Genomic DNA, 22,684 nt, shown 5'->3' with positions numbered 1-22,684 from the left:
AAGGCTCTAGGTTGCAACAGCACTACTGTATAACGCTGGGCGTGGGGCCTCTGTGGTGGTCCTGATGTGCCCCATGCCGCATTGTCTGTATCTACAGTCAACACAGAGAGCCGCGGCGTGGGGATCAAGCAGAGTCAGCTCTCTGTGAGCTCCCACATTGTGCAAGTACGTATTTTCCACGCTTAAAGGGAATCCTCTCTCGGAAACCAGAAACGATAACTAACCTGCGTATGCGAAATAATATCTATTGATCGAGTCAAATTCTAATTTTTTTTTGTCACAACCTACAGGAGGATGAATTGTTGAAAGCTGTAAGAAGCAACGAACCATTGCGTCTAACGTTCACTCTCCACTTGACTGAAAGTACATCTGTCGAGTGGGAAACCGTAGCATGGCGCCGCTGTTTATACATTCGCGTACCAAGCTGCCTTCTGCCCGAAGGATCAAAAGAGGGCTTTGTCTCGCTCCTAGAATACGCCGAGGAAACACTGCGCTGCACCAATATCATTGTTTGCCTTCGCAAAGATAGATCAGACCGAGGTACTTGTCGCTTGCCGTTCTTCGGCACGAATGTCGAAGACTTTTGCGTCGACGAGAAAGACTCGCCGTCTAAATCGTTCTGTTGTTATGGTCTAGCAATGCTGGTTCGTACCTTCATGTTCTTGGGTTTCACGGTCCTGCCGCCAACTCATGCCTTGGTACCGCCAGGCAGTGACGCTGGCAATCTCTACATGCTCTATGTCATCGAGTAATCGGCAAGCAGTTCTCTGCCTCTTTCAAATTTAACGCGCAGGTACTGATTCGAGAGAAGAGATACAAAGTTTCTCAGCTCTTCAACTTCCTTTATATTACATGATTATTTAACTTGCTTTTCGTTTACTAACCACTTTCTCTTCATTTTCTCACGAGTTTAATATACACTGACTTCAGATGTAATTCTTGTTATTTATATTTCGTTATATTTATTTTCGTTATATTTTATTACAGGTACCACAAGTCCGTGGAAAAGTAAAATTCTGGAAAATACTAGGAAATGACACAGACTTTTATTTTATATTTTAAGTTTTGTAGTATGTGTATAATTTGTATCAATTTATTAACTGTAAATTGGGAGATATGTAATTTCGAAAAACTTAATGTTAAACAATCATATTGATTGTGGAAAAATCTTGGCGTTAAATTGAAGAGGCTTGACATGAAAAACAAATTATAGTCGCGAATACGTAGAGCGCGTACATAAAAGGCTTTCAATGGGTATATCGATTCATTCTCTTGAACACAATGTTAATAACTCTTATAAGAGCATATAAGCTGCTGACAAAGCTTCCTACGTGAAAGAATTTGACCGAATTTGTAGTCGTGTGTTAACAACTGAACACGACGACAAACTGTCAAATTTTAGAGAAAATTTATTATCGATATATCTCAATGTTAATTGTGGCAGATTGGGTATATTATTGCGTTATTCTTCGTAATATATGTATAAGTACATTTGCTTATTATTTTTAAGTATTATCTATATATATATAATCTAAGGCTTTAATATTTGTTATGCGAGTACCAGTAAAATTTAATAAGTTTTGATCGCTTCCGTTCCGTTATCTAAAACGATATCATTTATGATTAATTATGACTGATATTCTTTGTGACATGTGCAATTATCTTCTTTTACAATTCTACGAATAATTCCTGTTTATGAAGTATTAAAAAATTATGCAAGCATCGAGTAAAAACGAAATAAAATTGATGTCCATATTGATTTTTCGTAGAATCTGAAATTTTGTGAAATATTTTATTTCCGATAAAAATGTTCGAATAAATTAGTTATTAGCTAATTTATGATAACGTTTGTATGTCATACATGGATAGCATAGTTTTGTGATTTTGAAACCATCATCACGAACATTACATTATGTTGATAATTGGACATGAGGAATAAGAAATTTACACACATACATTTTCCTCAAAATTGGAAAAGGTATTGAATTATTATATATCTCTTATTTATAATTATGTAAATCTGATATTTTGTTAATTTTTTTTGTAGTAATATTCTTAGGTGATAGGTGATATTTAAGTAAGTAGTATATACTTGATAATTCCCAATCAATTAACATTGGAGAGATCTTGCTAATAAATGCGTTCTTTAGTGTTGACTTGATAACAGACAACATGAAAATACAAAAAAATACAAAAAAAAATGAAAAATACCAGAAAAGAACAAAAAAATGTTATTAGCTTATTAGGAATATAGATAAGTACAGAGTGACGGACTATTGTATGTTAACTTCACGCAAATAATTATCGATTTGCCTCGAGTTTTTAAATTGAACAATTCCGTGCATTTTATCCCGTCAGTTAGTATTATACATTCGTACCTCTGACCATACATACACATAAACACACACATATACGAAATAATATGTATGCTACGTTTCTTATTCATACATGAAAACATAATTGCTAAATAAACATTTAATAAAACCCAATAATGTTGTTCTTTTATGGTTACCAAATTTATTCTGTAGGTTTACTTAATTAAACGTTTAAGTGATAAAAATCATGTATGAAATACGCTTTTACTTTTATGGAAATTTTCGTGCGTAAAATGCGTAATCAAAACACAAATATTATACGACTTCTAACATGATAAAATTAATTATAAATAAGTACAGGACATTTGTCTCATATAATTTTTGTGTGCAGAATATATTATAAATAAGTTAAAATTTGACATAATATACAATTTTATTATCATCAATATATAAAACAACACTATCTTAATTTAAGTGGACAAGATATAAATTTAAATACATTCCATATTTTTGGAACAAAATTAAACATTAAATTGTGTTTACTATTATGCTGTTATTAATATTTTACGCATTCATTGATTTATAAAATCATTTTGGTGTTTCTCAGATGGTAATTTTAGATACTGTAAAAAAATTCAAGCTTCAATAATGTTTTTATATTAAAGAGCTATATGTTATATATCTCTGGTATAATTTTATATGTATATATATATATATGTTATTCATCACAATAGCAATTAGTTTTCGTTTTTGTCGCATCTAATTGCGTAGGCTGGATTTCTCGTGTGCATCAGGTTCCTATAATTAATTTAAAGAATTAGACAGATAGAAATAAAAACTATTATACTTAAAAATATGTATACCTCTGATACAGTTCTTGGAATTAATCCTAAACTATCGAGCATACCAGATGACGTGGATTCATCAACGGGACGTGCTGATAGTCTTTTACATTTTATCAAATGTCTCGCTGCAATGTGGATGTCAATTGAAATTAAACTTTGTGATAAAAATACAAAATATTATATCACAACTATTATACCTAATCGGTTGCCATCATTCGACGTATAACCGCACGAGCATTGCAGTTTCTTGTCTAGTGGAACGTTAACTAAAGGAGATGGCACAATCAAACTTGTCTTCGGTCTTTCATTATGAATTTGTTGTTGATGTTCTTTAAATGCGCGCCAACAACATGTAACGTAACGACATTGTTGACATCGTTGTTCACCCCTGTGCGCATTAAATATTTTACGTTATTATTGGTTTTAGTGCGCGATTGTGGATTTAAGGTATATCCACACAAACTTGCATAAGTCATAAGCATATGCATAAGAAAATAGACCAATCCAATTCCTTATGCATATGCTTATGCGCCTCTGCAAGTTTGTGTAGATATATTCTTAGAAATGATATACTTACGGATAATGGTCTTCTTCGTCAATATCTTCTTCACATTCCTGGCAGGACAAATATCTAACAGAAGTGTTCACTGTAATTGGTCCAGAATTCCATTTTTGTATTTTTTCTGGTGGTAATTCAGGTTGAGGACTATCTACAGAAAATTGTATTATCTCCGGTATCACTTTCGGAATCATTATGCTATCATCGCTACTGGCAGAATATGGTACCACTTCTGTCACATTAAAAAGAAATAAATTATTTAATATGAAATGCATATGTAAATTAAATTTAAATTATATATATACATATAAATCAAAATTTTACACACACAATATAAGTTCATGCTAATCAATTCCTGAAGATATATTGCAGAAAAAATTTTCTTTTTAATATTCTTCTAACAGTGAATATGTTTAAATATACATTGGTTGATATTTTTTTATATACTTGAAAGTAAAATTAAAGCATTACTTATTTTATTCCTCGAAAATAACAAAAATTTCAAAAATATAAATTTGTTAAAAATTAATTTAGTAATAAAATTACAAAAAATAGTTTACAATTTAAACTCTTTACTTTTTAAATCGATACTTTAATAAATAATGTATTGATTTTTTATGAAACTGCATAGATATAGAGATCAAGTTTTAAAATTTTTTTAGGTGTAACCTTGCAAGTATAGAGTTTGTTTTAAAATTTGCCTATTTTGGGAGGGCAGAATAGATATTTTAATTTTGTTGTCAAGTATATAGCTTAAATATTTAATCATATTTAATCATACGTTTATATATTTACTTGAATTAATAACACAGTCGTGCAATTCTCGTTGATGTATCGTTAAGGAACTCTTTTGATTGAACCAGAGACAACATTTTGGACATTTTTTGCCTTTTCCTTGATCTCTTCTTACGATGTGCCTTTGCATGTGTGATAAGTAAGCGTAAACGTTGGACACGTTCGGGTTACCGTTGTTCACAAATTGTATTACCTTTCATAATATAATAAAGTTGCATTAATCCATGTTGAAACAGGAATAAAAATCAATATTTGTTTGATATTTGTCTTTTCTTACTTTAAGACAGTATGGACACTGTAATCCTTCACCCTTTTCATGGGTTTTATAATAATGATCTATAACGTCCTTATGACTAGATGTACGATAGCCACAACTTTCGCACTGATACGGCATCTCGGAAGGATAATGCATCAACGTCAAATGATCAATTAATGATTTGCTCTTTCCTGAACGAGAAACATGTATAAATATAATTATTTCGCATTACATTAATTTTTTAAATTATGGGTTATAAGCTGGTTTAAAGATGTTAGATTACCATATTTCTCCTCGCAAATGGCGCAAACTACCATATCGCTATCAGAATGACCGAAATTGCTGTGTGTTTCTGACACATGAGTAAGCATTTGATGTTGTGATGAAAGTGGAGTGCAACAGTATCGGCATATTGATAATTCCGATTGACCTGGTACTTGTGGTGGCACATGACTAACCATATGCTCCATTACTTCGGTATTAGATCGCATTACTGTTGTGCAGAGGAAGCACTAAAAAAATCAGATAATGAAAGATACTAATATTGTTATAGGATAAAAACTCTGTACAAACCTTGAAATGTAAGGAAGTCCTAGATTCTTTTAAGATCAGGTTCTTATCACCTTCCATTGTAGCATAATATAATTCTTGAAGCTGGATTTGTTCTTTCTCACTTTTATCTTCTTTTTCTTTATTACTCTTAGGATCAATTGCTATTCTTTTAATTTCGTGTTCCGGAGTTGCCACAGGATGAATTCGTTTCCTTCCTCGGCGCGCACCTTGTTTTACGGTAATTATCTGCGCGCTATCGGAAGTTTTTTGGGACGATGCTTTTACATCAGTTACCGATGTTGAATCTTTTGATGGTGTATCTTTCAGTGATAAATCAGATAGCATGGAATACGACCAATCTTTGAACGGATTGAGAGCTATTTTCGACAGGCGATCTAACAAAGAATCATCTAAAAAAAAATCCATTTTTTAATTCAACATATGACAAAATTGATATGATTAAAAATTTTTCTTATGGCAACATAATAAATATTTTTCTACTCACTGGAATCGATTCTTGTTTGCTCGGCAATATGTCGAATGATGTTGTCAAATGCACGTTCCGCTGTAGCGCCATACATTTCCCTCCAAATTAATTCGTCTAAGAATTGTTGTATCACTTGTCTACTAAGTAAACTTAATGTATTCTGGAACATTCTCGGTACAATTTTTCTAAGATATTCCATGATATGGTAATTACTCATGATATTTCTAGGACTCTGTTCTGAAAACGAAGACTGCATGACGTGGTGATAGCCCATATCGTGCAAGGTGCTTTTATCGACAGTGAAGTCTGTCATTATTTTAGAGTCTGTATGGACCCATTCTTTTAATGGATGTAAAATATTATTAAACCGTTTCTTAAATGATTTATCTCCATCCTGGATTGGTTCACAGGCGCGTAATCGTATATCCAATGTAGAAGGATCCAGAACCCCGAGAACCTCAACTTTCACCTAAGTGCGAGAACCAATTTTCATCATTACACAAATCTTTTCTAGTGAAATAAAAGTATCAAAATATTTCACCTGTCGTAAATGTCCATCTTGCGAAGTTGTCCCTAAACTAATTACACCGACTTGTATGATTACATTTTTACCACCCATTTTAGTAGTTTTGTCCCATACCGCTGCTGTGCAAATGCTACGTATATTTGTATAAAAGCTTTTTAAATATATATTGGATACTTTCACCCAGGATATTACGTTTTGCACATTAGTTTGACACGCCCAATGATAAATCAATTTTAATAAGACTGTGGGTGTGTAATGAGCTCCTTGAAAAATAGAACCGGAAAAGACTGAGACGAATCTGTCAGGACAACAATTGGATATCCAAACGTAACCACCAGAATAGGGAAATGTTCCCTGATCGCTATACATTCCTAACTTGAGTTTAGGTTTCTGATATTGTGAACCATGCTGAAGACAATATTGTTCTGATTTTACTAAGCCCTGTTGTATCAACCATTCCGCAAATTTTGTAGCAGAAAACATGAGCACGCTCTTAACTTTGGCATCTAAAAAATTTCAGTTAATAACAAAACAAAGCGTTTAACATTATATTGTATGTTAGTTAAAAACAAATTGAAAAAAACCTAATGCTTGTCTTTCTTTTTGCGCAACTGGCGATGTTATATCTTTGTTACGTAAATTTGGTCTTGCTACCACAACTAAGGAGGGGAAGGTCCGTCCACCAGTCGTTTTGTTAAACATAAATTCTCTGCCATCAGGTTGGTTTTTTTTGCTTTCATCAATCTGTTCGTTAGCTATAAAATGTTCATAAGTAAAAAATTGGATTTTATCCAAAATATATTTTCCAAAAATATATTTATAGTTCTAACCTGAATTCTTGCCGATGGCTATTCCTCCTATACTAGTGTGTTCTGTAGGTTTAACAGTTGACTGAGGCGACACTGTTTTAGCAATAGTTTTTATTCTGACATTCGTCACACTCTGAGAAGTAGTACTGGTAACTGAAGAATTCATATTAATTTTATTAGTTATAACATTTTGTTTTCTGGAATATATTTATTAAAAAAATATTACCCTTATTTGCTGCAATATGTGTTGAGCCAGATTTTGGTTTCATGCAAGTAACTGACGGTGCCGGCTGTAAAAATTAAATATTGTATATATATTTATTGAGATTGCAGTGCAGAAATTCTATAATTTCTACTTGGAAAAACTATACCTCTTCTATAATATCGGGTTGTTGCACTTGAAAAACTTTTGTCCTACGTCCAGATCTGGTATACTTGTACTGGAAAAAAATATTGTTATTAAAGTGAAAAATATGTGTGATTAAAGACATATTCTCAATAAAGAAAATATAAGAGAAATTAATAATACATTTTCTTGTTGAGGTTGTGCCGGTGTTGATGCCACAGATGTAGTTGTTGTAGTTGTACCTAAAATTAGATTCAAGTTTTTGATCAATCTCAACTCTAATTAACTCTGCTACTGTGGGTAAATTTTTATCCAAGTGCTAATTTAACTACAATTTTTGTTATTAGAACTTTGATAGTTTAAATAGCATTTAAAATTTTGTTTACACTTAAATAATGTTAGTTTAATTATTCTTACAATCTATAAGGCAGAAAAAACTGTAAAATAAATTTATCTTAACAATTATCGTGAAAAATTTTTAAATTTTGTAGATAAATTTTCACTTAGAGTAGTATTGATGTAAAAAATATAGGCGAAGATTCTAGAATTTTTACAGAAAAAAATTAATCAGAATCTTTTATTTATGGCTCAGGGAAGAAAATAAAGATTCTTTCCAATTCTCTTATGAATTATGTGTTATGAAAACACTTATACTTTTGTTCAAACATTCTAGAGTTAAATAAACAGTTTGTTACCTTGAGTTTGTGTAACAGGTCCCAAAATAACTCCCATACGTGGATCAACTACTAGCTGAATATTCCCTTGTGATCCACTTGTGTTACCAATATTTAATTTAATTGAATTCTTGTTTTGTTGAGTCTACAGTAAAGAAAAGCATATTTCTATGTAAAAAAATATTTACATTTGCTATTATTTTTTATTGCATTAAAGTTATACTCTCTAAAATAATTAAACTTACAACATTTAAAATCTGCGGATTATTTTGAACTACTGCTGCAGTTGTTGGCACTGTAGGTCTGAAAAATATTAATTATATTATTAGTTATATTTACAATTGCTACTTCATTCCATAATTCAAATATTTACAATGTATACTGATAACCACTGACGGTTCCCACTTGGCTTATTAATTTGCCTCCATGATCTTTAACTAGTTCTTCTAAGATAGCTGTAACCTAGTAACAAAAAAATATCAATGTTTAACACGTATTTGTGTCATCAAGAAAACATGATCAAGTAGAAAAATTTACTTTATCATAATCTTCTTTGTGCTTTGTTCTCGACATCTGCTGGGCTTCGCTCAGAGGCTCCTCTGTACACTCCAAATTTAACGTCATGTCGGTTGGACGAGTGCTTAGAACAGAGCGTGAATACATCCGTATTTTTGGCATGCTGTCTGTAGATGCTTGTGCTGAAAATCATAAAACATTGAAAGATGTACAATTAAATCAAAGTCAATTTGTTAACAGACTTTATAAACAATATATCTAACTGGAAAGTAAACAACAAATAAAAATAGTAAAAAACTCCTGCAAATTTCTTTAAATCGCTAATTACAATTTATGAAAGTTTCGTGAATTGAATAGCCCTACACTGATCCGGACTGAATGTCTCCACTCATCGGCTCGTCAATATCGGTATGGTCAATCCAAAAAGAATATTCAACTGTTTGATGGTGGAAAGAGACAGTTTTGTTCAGTAATTTCCGATTGCTGCGTACCCACGACCACTGGCTTTACCTATCTATGCATCCGGTTACGGATACAAGTAATAGCTTCCTGATACATTGACAAAAATCTGACGATTTATGAAACTAATCAAACACGCGTAACCTAGCCAGAGTCAGGCGGCAAAACCGTGACGCTCGCAATACGATTCTCGCGCCGAAAGCGACAACCGTCAGCAACAATTTGCTGTCGACTCAGATGCCATTATCATAAACGATCGGTCACGTCACGTTCTACAGTTACCTTTAAGTTCATTAATTACATTTCAATTATATGTAATTAATATTGATTTTAATAATTATTTTAGGTAAATATGCAATATAACGTTCTCTATGCAGTATAACTTGTTTAAAATTATGTATTTTTATAAAAATGTGTAAAATCTTTTTTGAGAAGAAAAATTTTTTAATGTTGGTAAATATAATAAGTTTATCACTGTAAAAAATATAACAAAAGTTAAATTGAGTTTGTAATAGAAAATTTTTTAATACTTGATTAATTCATATTATTAAATATTCTCTACTTTAAAAATAAAATTTAAACTTAAAAAATAAGTTATTTTCCTTCTTAGATAATTTTAATTATAGTAGAGAATAATTTGTGAATTTGTGTTGAAAATTTCCACATTATTAATTCATGTTAGTAAATATTTTCTGCTTTAGTTAAAAATAAAAACTATTTTCCTGAAATAATATTAACTGTAGTAGAGAATAGTTTGCAATTGATCAATATAAAAATAAATATATGTATAAATTTGGGCTACATAACGTTACCAACAAGAAACCAAGGATTAAACTGTTTAACTATATATATTAATATTTTATTTTACACTTGATTTATAAATTGCAATATTAAAAAGTATGCACAATATTTTTATAACCATAAATAATCATGTTCCTACTTATCAACATTAAAAATTTTTTTAATTAAATAAAAAGAGGAAAATTGAGAGTATCAATTTTTTTTCTGAGATTCTACACATGAAAATACACAAAGTTACAGAAAAATCAAAGGAAAGAACGTTATATTGTCTTTACCTTATGTTAATTTGTATTTAATAATTATTTAATTAATATAGTAAATATTAATTAATAATTTTCAAATTTTTTTATCAGTACCATTTGAAACTGTTGTACTTATTGGATCAACTTCTTGATCTTGACCTTCTTGATTTTCTTGAATTTGTTCGGCCAAGCGCCTCAGTAACTGTCGTCTAAAAAAAATTAATTATATAAATTAGTATGTAAATATTGTTTCATTTAAAACATGTTACATTATATAAATTAAAATTTTTTAATTCAGCAACTTTAAAAAATTTTTCAGGCCAAAACACGTGTGAACTCATTCTCATCTCGAAGGAGATGGTTTCTTCCATTTTATGTGATTAAAACCAGGATTCAGCGTTTATATGTAAAATAGAAATAATTTGCATTACATATAAATTATGTATACATGACATCTACCAGGTATGTAAATATGAAACCGGAATTTTTGTATAGAAAATACACGTTTATTGTATGGGGGAAAAAAAAATTATTCGAAATATTACCCATCGCTAGCTATACATTTTTCTCATCTCTCTGGTAATTTGTGGATACCATGTCAAAAAAACTGTTCCTCTTTTGAGGCAAACCAGTCATTGAGCCATTTTCGTACATTTTCGTAAGATGTGAAGCGCTGCTCAGCAAGTGCGTGTCCCATCGATGCAAATAAGTAATGATCGGATGGAACCAAGTCTGGTGAGTAAGCCGCATGCGAAAGTATTTCCCAACCAACCGCCTCAATCGTTTTCTTGACCAGTTTTGCTTTGTGTGATGGTGTATTGTCATAAAGCAAAATCACTTTGTGTTGCCTTTTTTGATATTCTGGTCGTTTTTCACGCAAAGCTTGATTCAAATTGATTATTTGTTATCAGTAGCGTTCAGTATTAACGGTTTCGCTAGGTTTTAGCAGCTCATAATAGATCACACCCTTTTGACCAAACACGGAGCATTGTCTTCGATGGCCTTGCAGTTGATGTCGATGGTTTGCCTGGAGTTACCCATGATCTTTTACGTTTAGGATTCTCAAAATATATCCACTTTTCATCGCCAGTCACAATTCGACGGAGAAATGATTTTCTTTTGTACCTGGCGAGCAGTATTCCGCAAGTGGTTTTTCGGTTTTCCTGCTGTCTTTCATTCAGTTCATGTGGAACCCATTTTCCCATCTTCTAGATCTTTCCCATGGCTTTCAAACGTATGGAGACGGCTTCTCGTGTCACATTTAATTGATCCATGAGTTGTTGCGTTTAAGCGTCATCCTCATCCAACAATGCTTGCAATTCGCTATCTTCAAACTTTTTCGGTGGTCTTCCACGTTCTTCGTTTCTCACCTCAAAATCGCCACTTTTAAATTTTTTAAACCACTCAAAGCACTGTGATTTACCAAGAGCATGCTCACCGTAAGCTTCGACAAGCATTCGATGCGATTCTGCAGCAATTTTCTTCAAATGTTAACAGAAAATCAATGCTGTCTGCAAATCGTAGTTTCCAGGCACAAAATTCGACATGTTCAATGCTATTAAAAACTATGCTATTGTATGAAACTTGTATTGTTGCGAGTTGAAAATCTTTATCAGATGTCAAAACAAGAAAATGGCGCCAATGACGCGGTTTGACGATAACTACATTGACAGCTGGCGCCATATATGGACAAATTCCAGTTTCATATTTACCAATATTTACAGATCTGTAGTGCGATTCTGTAATGCAAGGTCTACAATGTCAGCAGAAGTAATGGAGTAAAGAATAAGAGTAACAATTGACCAATTAAAAACCGGGAGTAAACGAAATGGGTAAATCTCATTTCATATTTCTTACTTCTTTCTTACTCCTACTCCATTACTCCTGCTGACATTGTAAACTTTGCATAACTCGTTAAGAGGTATCGGTATCGTTATACTGTCGTTGTGCAGCTTTTTTACCATATAAAATATCTGCGCAACAACTGTATAACGATACCGATACCTCTTAACGAGTTACAGAATCACATTAATGGTATATACGTTTATAACACTTGTAATCATTTATTCTTGTTTAATATTTGATAAATCACAAGGATGAAATAATGACATACTGCTGTGGATGCCAAAGTGAACACAGCATATGTAAACAATAATTTTCCAACAAAATGTTGGCAGTGATAAACTTTAATCAACACTATATACTCGTTATATTTTAAGTGACAAAAAAAAGAATGAGAAAAGTCAAGATATGACCACTCTCAAGTTTCTCTTTAATTGTAGTAACGTGTCAGATAAATAAATATAAATCTTTCTTTATCTATTAAAAAATAATGGTTGAGATACAAAATGTGGCAAAAATGCTTTTATAATTTTCCTTCAAGTTCTTTGCTTCAATATTTTCGTTTCAAATTGTAAGCATTTCTAAGCAATACAATATATCTAATATTGTAGCATTCTAATTATAGCAATAATATAATAATGCTGTAATATATTTTAACAAAAATTTCACGTTTTAAACTTATCAACAAGAACCTAACCTAAATTTAATAGTATATCAATTTTATCAATTTTTCTTCAATGTGACATAATTGTGTAATGTAATTAAAATGAATTCTCAAGTCCGTAATGTAACTCGGAAATAAATTTTTACATCTTAAAAAATATTACTTGAAATATGAAACATGGTAATAGTACTACATTGTGCAACAAGCATAGGAAATCAGCTATTGTTCACAATTGTGGAGTGAACGAATGAGCCGAAGGCGAGAACAAATGTAAACGAAACATTTTTCATTTCGAACGTTTGGCATTTCAAGATTTTCTTTATCTTACGTGTGGTTTTCTGATGTTGATGAATTGATGTTATTTTTTAATTTTGAGTATGTTTTTGGTGCTTGTAAAGTTGAAATAGATGTATTAATTGTTGTATTTGTGATTTGGTCGCAGCTTTCATTTTTGTGGTCAAAAGAGTCTTTGTGTTCTTTGGTAACTTTATTGAATTTCCAGCCATTATGTTGCTTTAATATTGTAGTAAGGTCAACTCCAGAGTCTGCCAATAGTGTTGCAGAAGTTCGACGAAAGGCATGGCCAGTATACAAAGAAGAATCTGGCAATTTAAGATATGATGCAATAGTCATTGGCATTCTGCCAAATTTATTAATTCCAATCGGCTGTGCGGTGCATTTTCCATGTTGGTAATTCAAGAAAAACCTTGAGGTTTGTACGTTCTGTGGCCTTAAAGCAATGTACTTTTTACAAATATCATAGAATTCATCCTTGATTACAAAAGATCTGTAATTCGGTTTGTAATTTTTTGTGATTGGAATTTTAATCCGCATTACATTATTTTTGTCTTGAATGTCATTAATTGTTATTTTGGTCAGTTCTACTCTTTTACACGCACCACAAATCCCAAAAATCATAGCTACCTGTAAATAATATATAAATTTTAAAGTATAAAATTTTATATTAAATGTAAAAATTTATTTCTACATTGGTAATATTTACCTTTGTAACTAAATATGTACGGTCAGGAGCTTTATCAAGAAATTTTTTAATTTGTTCTATCGTCAAAACTTTCGACTTTTTGGTTTGAAATCCTATTGCTTGTTTTTTGAGAAATGCACGGACTTTTTTATAATAACTAATGTTAATATTATTGTTGATACTCAAAGTGCTTCTTAGCATCGAGTAAATTGTCCATAAAGTTGATGACACATGAGTGTTTGATAATTCCATAAAATATGTCAACATTATATTTTCAGATAGGGATTCAAATTTTTTTTTAGCTTTCCAATTCATGAATTTGTTATATGTAGTTAAATATTTATCTTTTGATTTTGATGGCAAAAGATTTTCTGTCGTTTTCTCAGCTGTTTGAAAGATGTCCAGAGATGTAAATTTGCTGTCATTTTCGAGAGTTTCAAGTTTTATAGGAGTTTTGGTATTCATTTCTGCTTCTGAAGTTGAAGTAGGTGTATTGATTATTGCACTTGGAATTTCGTCGCAGATTTCTATTTTGTAGTCGAAAGAGTCTCTCTCGTGTTCTTCAGTAACTTTATTGGATTTCCAGCTGTCGCATCGTTTTAACGTTGTAATGTCAGAATCTGCAAATAATGCGGCGGAAGTGCGACGGAAGGTGCGAAAAGTGTACAAGTGAGGATCTTGTAGTTTAAGGTATGATGCAATGATTGTTGGCATGTTGCCAAACTTATTGACTCCAATCGGCTGTGAAGTGCATTGTCCATTGCGATAAGTCAAGAAAAATCTTGAAGTTTGTACGTTCTTTGGCCTTAAGGCAAAATATTTTTTAAAAACACTGTAAAATTCTTCAGTAATTAGAAAGGATCTTGGTTTATCATGTTCTGTTGCTGGAATTCTAACCACCACAAACTTTTGTTTGTCTTCAATATCGTTAATTGTTATTCTAGTTAGTTCCCTTCTTCTACATGCACCACAAATCCCAAGAATCATAGCTACCTGTAATTGAGGATACGTGTAGATAATGTATAAAATTTTTATTCAATGTAAAAATTTATTTTTATATAGGGTAATATTTACCTTTATACTTAAATATGTACGATCAGGAGCATTATTAAGAAATTTTTTAATTTGTTCTGTTGTCAAAACTTTTGTTATTTTGGGTTGAAATCCTTGTGCTTCTTTACTGAGAAATCGACGGAGCTTTTTATAACAACTAATGTTAATATTATCGTTGATGATTAAAGTTCTTTTTAACATTGAGTAAATTGACCATAAACTCGGTGGTAGGCGAGTGTCCGATAATTCCTTAAAATATGTCAACATTACATTTTCAGATAGTGATTCAAATTTTTTTTTAGCTTTCCAATTCATGAATTTGTTGTATGTAGTTAAATATTTATCTTTTGATTTTGATGGCAAAAGATTTTCTGTCGTTTTCTCAGCTGTTTGAATAATGTTCGGAGATGTAAGTTTGCTGTCATTTTCGAGAGTTTCAAGTTTTATGGGGGTTTTGGTATTCATTTCTGCTTCTGAAGTTGAAGTAGGTGTATTGATTATTGCACTTGGGATTTCATCGTAGATTTCTATTTTGTAGTCGAAAGAGTCTTTCTCATGTTCTTCGGTAACTTTGGATTTCCAGCTGTCACATCGTTTTAATGTTATAACGTCAGAATCTGCAAATAGTGCAGCGGAAGTGCGACGAAAGGTGCGAAAAGTGTAAGAATGAGGATCTTGTAGTTTAAGATATGATGCAATAATTGTTGGCATGTTGCCAAACTTATTGATTCCAATCGGCTGTGAAGTGCATTGTCCATTGCGATAAGTCAAGAAAAATCTTGAAGTTTGTACGTTCTTTGGCCTTAAGGCAAAATATTTTTTAAAAACACTGTAAAATTCTTCAGTAATTAAAAAGGATCTTGGTTTATCATGTTCTGTTGCTTGAATTTTAATTACCACAAAATTCTGTTTGTCTTCAATATCATTAATTGTTATTCTAGACAGTTCTCTTTTTCTACATGCACCACAAATCCCAAAAATCATAACTACCTGTAATTGAGCATATATGTAGGTAATGTATAAAATTTTTATTCAATGCAAAAAATTTTTATATAGGGTAATATTTACCTTTATACTTAAATATGTATGGTCAGGAGCATTATCAAGAAATTTTTTAATTTGTTTTGTCGTCAAAACTTTTGTTATTTTGGGTTGAAATCCTTGTGCTTCTTTACTGAGAAATCGACGGAGCTTTTTATAACAACTAATGTTAATATTATCGTTGATGATTAAAGTTCTTTTTAACATCGAGTAAATTGACCATAAACTCGGTGGTAGGCGAGTGTCCGATAATTCCTTAAAATATGTCAACATTACATTTTCAGATAGTAATTCAAATTTTTTTTTAGCTTTCCAGTCCATAAATTTCTGGTATGTATTCAAATATTTTTGTTGGGACCTATGCGGCAAAGGAAGGTTTTCAGTTGTCTTTTCTGTAGTTTCTGTAGTCTCTTCTGCAATTTGGTCAATCTCTGAAGGTGTAAGCTTATCGTCACTGTCAATCATTGTGTCGTTCTTGGCACTCATCTCTTTTATTAATCCCTAATCACCATGTATTAACGGTTTTTATGCGATTTTGACGTGACCGTCATTCTTTGTTGAATGATTTTTTTTTTATAAGTTTAATGTGTCACAATCTGTTGTGGATATGCGACATTCATGTCCGTATTTTCTTTGTTAAGTAACACGAATTAAGTTACCTTTGCGAAAACGATAAAGCGTCGGTAACTTGCGAGTTCATTACACTAAAATATAGAGATCTGTTCTTTCTAGCTGCATTGGTGCAAAAAATTAGGTTAGAATGAGAAAAATATATAATTATCTTAGCTAGCTATATACTAGCGCGATTTACGTCGCGTGCGATGCGCGATGTCAATGACAGGACTATTTTTTCGAAAAAGCAAAGTACTTATTAGATACCGCGTATTACAACCAATATCAAAAGGCAGTTTTTTTTTTTGTTGTTATTTCGTGTGCCCTCCGCTTACTTCTGTATAGTGGCTATTTTAGCACTTTTTCTCTGTCTAATTTTGGATTTCTTGCCGTACTTTATATTATCTTTCCTATATGTTTGATATAATGCCACAGAATTCTTAGCGGTTCAATATCTAATTTTTTTAACCATTCTCTATGTCGTATAGATATTTTACTCCGATGGAGGCATGGAGGTTAACTGACCATACATTCTCCCTCTAGCTTCGTCATACTTAATGCACGTAGCGCCACATGGTGGATATCCTCTTTTTCCGCTCCATACTTACATCTCGGGCAATCTATGTAATTCTTTCTACTTAATGACTTATTCAAATTGTAATGATCTGCCCCGAGCTTGTTGATCATGTTTATTAATCCTTTTTCTTCTTCTTGCTTATAGAACCAAGGCTTTACTCTTCTTTCTTCGTAGAATTTTTCAAAGTATTTCTTTCCTTTATATCTTCCCTCTGTAATGATTCTATCCTTTGTTCTTCCACCGTTTTTTAAATTTTATTTTATATTAGCTGCAAGCAGTCGGTTGTAATTTGCGACAGTAAACGAGTTTAACAACGCTTATTGGCTCTCGCAAGTTCATACACAGCCCTACTGTCGTAAATGTAATAGCAAAGAGAAACTTGAAAGGGCACTGGATATCACACAGATATCTGCTTTATCAAAGCAAATGATACAATAAGTGAAGGCCATCACACAATGCCAGGCAACAGGCAATAGGAATAGGAAATAAAGAGAGAAAGAGAGAAGATCCTTTCTCTCTTTCATTATTTCTGTTCCTATTGCCTGTTGCCTGGCATTGTGTTTAGGCCCTTACAGTTGATCACACATAATATTCATATATTGATGAAATGAGATCTGTCTTTTATTTCTGCACTGCTGCACTGGTGCAATAAGTTAGAATAAGACAAATATATTTTTGTTCATTCTAACTTATTGTACTAGTGCAGCAGTGTAAGAATAAAAAACAAACTTATGTTCTTGCCAGTGCTAGCAAATTATAGTCATTGCACATACATAGAATACCTATTGTTTATGTAGAGAACTTTCCAGCAAGTGACACGAATTAACAATAGTATTTCTGTTTTTGTTTGATATTTATCCAGATAATCAAACCTGCAAAAGCAGAATCCCACAGCAAATCCATAGCCTACTGTGTCCGTATTAAGCTCGTGTTCTGTGGACAGAGACTGCATTTGACATTTGCTGCTTTTTTGCCACCATATGCTATCAGATTTTGTTCAGCAGATTCTGTCTACAAAACACAAGCTTAATGTGGACACAGTAGGCTATGGATCTGCTACGTGGGATTCTGCTTTTGCAGATTTGGTAATAGACAAGAACAGAAATACTTCAATTTGTGTCTCTTGATGGAAAGCTCCTGTAGATGACATGTAAAACATAGTTTATATAATTTACATTATTGTATAATGTAATGTAAAATATTTATATTTTATGTGTAAATGTCCACACATAATCCTGATTAAAATTCTATCAACATATAATAAATAAGATGTTTTTTTACTTAAACTTTTTGCATAATTCATCTTTTTTTCTTTCTAAAGGGATAAGAAAAAAAAAGACAGATTATACACAAAGTTCAGCTAAAAAAATCAACCTTTTAATTAAAGGTACTAACCTTAGAACCCATGCTTTTTTTTTAGAAAGTCTAGGACGACAGAGATGCAATTTTTTTTTGGACGTTTTTGCTCCCATTTAGTAACTGCACTTCATATATACATATACGCATACATACAAACTCAATATATACACATATATAATAAGTATATTTCACTCCATACAATACTGATAATGTAATAGCATAAGAGACCTATGTTGGCTGTGCTGTCAGAACGTGAGACCTGGGATTCACCATTACATGTAGTGTAACATGGGGCCTGTTCGCGTTACTTGCACTTTTCGCACTCGACATCTTTGCTTTCTCTTTCTCCAGTGCTCAAGTATATATTTATCTCGTTTAAAGTGCAAAAAATTTTAAGGATTTCAAGCAACGCGAACAAACCTATGTATTACGTAGGGGGTTAGAATCGCGTTAAATTTATACATACATGTTCCATGTCTTATATTCTGGTAGTACAGCACAAGATTGCTCTTATACCTTTTCGTTTGAGGTTAACAACATTCCGGATCAGTGTTGGGCTGCGTTCGGAAACATCACCTGAGTGCTCTCGGGCATGATGTAATAAGAAAGGTGTTGCCATTGCGCATATAGCGATGGCGGCACGATGAGCGGAGCCAATGAAATTTGGGTCCAAATGCACCGCGCAATTCGAACACGACAATCATATATATTTAGAATATTAATCGCGTGTACTTAAAATGCAGATATTTGGAAGAATTGTAAAAATATTTAGAATAGTACAAGCGCAGTACAAAAATGCCTTTGTAATAAGAGAAATAATAAGCTATACTGAATTAGTAAATAATATAGTGTGCTTTCCAGCAAGATACAGTGTAACACATGGTCTGTTCTTTCTAGCTGCACTGTTGCACTGGTGCAATAAGTTAGAATGAGAAAAAATATACTTGTCTTACTTTAATTTATTGCACCGGTGCAACAGTGCAGTTAGAAAGAACAGACCAACAGTGTCCACTAGTGTAAACGAGACACACTGACATGTTCTTTCTCACACTAATGGACACTGTGTTATGCCCAGTCTACAATGAGTCGTTGGTCGTTGGTCGTAAGAAATTTAACCAATCACAGTTGATCTTAGAGAAGAATAACCGAACATAATTGGTTAAATTTCTTACGACCAACGACCAACGACTCATTGTAGACTGGGCATTACACTGTGTCTTGCTGGAAAGCACACATATGGTCTGTTCTTTCTAGCTGCACTGTTGCACTGGTGCAATAAGTTAAAATGAGAAAAAATATACTTGTCTTACTTTAACTTATTGCACCAGTACAACAGTGCAGCTAGAAAAAACAGACCAATAATCTTCTTCTTTCGAATATTTGGACCCAATTCTTATTGGTCGAGACATCGACTACTGCGCATACATGATGTTGATTCACCTTTCTTATTACATCATGCTCTTGGGTATCATTTTATTATTGTTATTTGTTGAATGTGAGACAAGGATAGAATGATACCCAAGAGCACTCGGGTGACGTTTCCGAATGCAGCGTCAGTCTCGGTGATGCTTTTTCGCGCATGCGCAATGAAGACGCGGAACTTTTGCTACTAAATATTTAAAGCTATCGCGGACGTGGCAAGAAACGAAGGAGATGGTGAGTACTATAAATCGACGAAGAGAACAGCAAGGATTCTACCATTTTATTCAGTTAACCTATAAAGACACAGAAAGTACCGAAACAATTGTAAAATAACCCCGCGTAACATATATAATTGAAGATACTAACCTTCGTATCCATCCTCCTTTCTTAGAAAGTCGATGATAGGAAAGAGGCAAACGTTTAGCATTATACGTTTTCCCCATTATTTATACTGCGGTGTTACACACTGTATACATATATTTATTCACTTTATTAACTTAAGCCTAGAGCACACAATGCTTTATTTAGGACTATTTTCTATTTAGTGACTATTTTTGTTACTCATTGAACGTAAAAAAAGATAAAACAATGCTTGTGTCGACTTGTGTTACTAAATAGAAAGCACCCATTAATCGCAAGCAGCCAGTTGCGACTTGCGACAGCCAATGACTGTCAAACTTTAACTAGAAACTAAGCGCTCATTGGCTGTCGCAAGTCACAACTGGCTGTTTGCGATTTCTGTAGACAAGGCTTAATGTAGAACGGGCTTTATGGGTTAAAGCTTAAAACTTTAATGTAGACTAGGGCTTTGGACAGAATTCATAGACCGATCTTAAGTTCAAAAATCGTCTTAAATCTAGCTACGAGCAGATTTAAGATTTACTTAATCAATGAAATAACAGTATTTATGGATATTTCAAGATCGTACTTAAGATGGATCTTGAATAAGATCGGTCTATGAATTTCGTTTTAAGTTAGGACTCTGGCAGACCAGCGCAATTTTGTGACGCACAATATCCAATAAGAGTTCTACTTTTTTGGAAAAAAACAGTTCTTATTGGATATGGCATGTCGCACGTCATAATGGGTGCGTTCTACTTTTAATGAGTAATGAAGAGGGACTAATGCTGGTAGCGCTAATAGCGTCTCCCCGAACGCACCCAATATCACCAATCGTAAGGGCCACCGCACAAACTCTTCCATAACGCGTTACGTTACGTTAAGTGCTCCATAAACCTAAGTTTGTACTTAAAATTAAACTTACATCAACGCACAAAGAAACTTTTAACGTAAGCTCTTAAGTTCTTACGTTAAGAATTTCTTTGTGCGTTGATTTAAGTTAAATTTTAAGTACAACTTAGGTTCGTATGGAGTACTTAACGTAACGTAACGCGTTATGGAAGAGTTTGTGCGGTGGCCCTAAGTCAATGAGGATACGTAGTAAGATGTCTCGTATAAGATCTAACATGAAAAATCGTATCGTGTGTCAAGGTTTTATTTAAAAGCCAGTGGCATATAAATGTTTGTTTCCGTACAAGAATGGGCGCATTCAGCAGACGAAGCGGATCAGTAAGTGCTCTAATATAATTGGTTTTTGCCTTTAGTTCTTTGTTTAGATTTAGAAGCAGAAACCAATCATAGTAAAGAATTACTGAGCGCTTACCAATCCGCTCCGTTTGCTGAATGCGCCCATTGCTTGCTTGCTGGAAATACTTTGTTCTGATTGGTACATTTCCATCCATCTTCAGAAATGCATCAATCAGAGCAAAGTACTTCCATTCAGCAAGCAATCCAGTACGAAAACAAGCATGTGTTGCTGGCTTGGATCTGACACGTTACAATGTGAAACGTCTCCCTATGCGTCTTTAAATGGGAAAACAAAAATTATGTACAAAGTTTAGCTAAAAAAGAACAAGTCTTTAATTGAAGGTACTAACCTTAGAACCCATCCTTTTTTTTTCTGGAAAGTCTAGGCAGAGAGGAAGGCAACGTTTTACTGCTTTTTCTTTCCATTTGGTAACTATACTCACACACACACACACACACATATATATATATATATATCTTAATACTATACTGATAATATAATAGTATAAGATTTGGATCGCGTTAAATTCACACATGCATGTTTCCTGCTTAGAGCTGATTGTTCCAACTTTTTGGTAAACTTACTTATCAGGTAAATGTACTTGTCTTTATTTAACAAAAAAAATGACGATAGACTTACCTGTTAGATAAATTCACCAAGAAATTGGAACAACTGACTTTTATATTCTGGCAGCACAGTACAAGATTGCCTTTATCCCACTTTATTCCTCTTCGTTTGAGGTTAGCTACATTTCGGATCAGTCTTGCTCAGTTGTTTTCAGGTGATGCTTTTTTGCGCATGCGTAATGCAGTCATAATAAAATTCAGGAATGTATGTCACTGCGTGTAAACGACTAGGGCCTCTTACGGACATGTTATTCTTTTATTTTCAAATATTTTAATCTTGCTCTTGACATAACAAAATATTAATTATGACTGAATTAGTTCACTTTCGGACACATAATTCAGGAAATAACATTCTTGTATTAATTTTTATACAAGAGTGTCGTTTTTTTGAAGTAAGTTCAAGGAATCATTGTTGGGCAATGTACTCGTAATATTTATAGACGGAGAAGTAACATTCCTATTCTGTAACTGTTAATGATAATGTTCGATATTGTATGCTACGTTGGTGTTGGGTAATTTTTAAAAATCACATTTAATACTTTTACAATAATTATATAATGATACTGACATTAAAAGTTACACAATAGGGCTTTAAGAGTAGGTAGCAACATAGGCAGTTATTATAAGACACATTCAATGAAAAGAAAACCACACAAATTTATGGACCAACCCAATAAATAAATAAATATATAACGATTATATGATTTGCACTCTTCCTTCCCCTAGTTTGTGGCTA

The 22,684-nt window shown here is 32.7% G+C and overlaps 2 protein-coding genes across 8 annotated transcripts; one reads left to right on the top strand and one right to left on the bottom strand.

Moving 5' to 3' along the window:
* Positions 1-33: 33 nt before the first annotated feature.
* On the top strand, positions 34-2,489 carry LOC105833641 (ornithine decarboxylase antizyme 1; the record flags this gene model as incomplete). Its single annotated transcript, XM_036286265.1, has 3 exons — positions 34-165; positions 291-540; positions 637-2,489. Coding segments are annotated over 3 exons (498 nt in total), but the record flags the coding sequence as incomplete, so codon positions are not given.
* A 234-nt stretch (positions 2,490-2,723) lies between these two features.
* Positions 2,724-22,341, bottom strand: LOC105833640. 7 transcript variants are annotated; one of them, XM_036285539.1, is made up of 24 exons: positions 15,792-17,422; positions 14,745-15,713; positions 13,692-14,663; positions 13,017-13,612; positions 10,297-10,391; positions 8,702-8,862; positions 8,538-8,626; positions 8,410-8,467; positions 8,186-8,309; positions 7,674-7,732; positions 7,516-7,584; positions 7,371-7,434; positions 7,166-7,297; positions 6,920-7,090; positions 6,351-6,841; positions 5,828-6,278; positions 5,344-5,732; positions 5,054-5,282; positions 4,792-4,961; positions 4,515-4,707; positions 3,738-3,951; positions 3,358-3,548; positions 3,179-3,285; positions 2,724-3,113 (listed from the first exon to the last, which is right to left on the bottom strand). In XM_036285539.1, the coding sequence occupies exons 1-24, from the start codon at positions 16,248-16,250 to the stop codon at positions 3,075-3,077; spliced, it is 6,492 nt and encodes a 2,163-aa protein (XP_036141432.1). In that variant the 5' UTR covers positions 16,251-17,422; the 3' UTR covers positions 2,724-3,074. The 7 variants fall into 7 exon arrangements, with proteins under 7 accessions (XP_036141432.1, XP_036141433.1, XP_036141438.1 ...); XM_036285540.1 differs by having other exon boundaries at positions 3,223-3,285; XM_036285545.1 differs by lacking the exons at positions 13,017-13,612; positions 13,692-14,663; positions 14,745-15,713; positions 15,792-17,422 and adding exons at positions 20,101-20,120; positions 21,672-21,754; positions 21,962-22,341 and having other exon boundaries at positions 2,724-3,285.
* Between the last annotated feature and the right edge of the window lie 343 nt (positions 22,342-22,684).

Source organism: Monomorium pharaonis, chromosome 4, assembly GCF_013373865.1.
Source record: "Monomorium pharaonis isolate MP-MQ-018 chromosome 4, ASM1337386v2, whole genome shotgun sequence".
NCBI classification, from domain to species: domain Eukaryota; kingdom Metazoa; phylum Arthropoda; class Insecta; order Hymenoptera; family Formicidae; genus Monomorium; species Monomorium pharaonis.
This window is presented reverse-complemented; position numbering and strand designations above follow the sequence as displayed.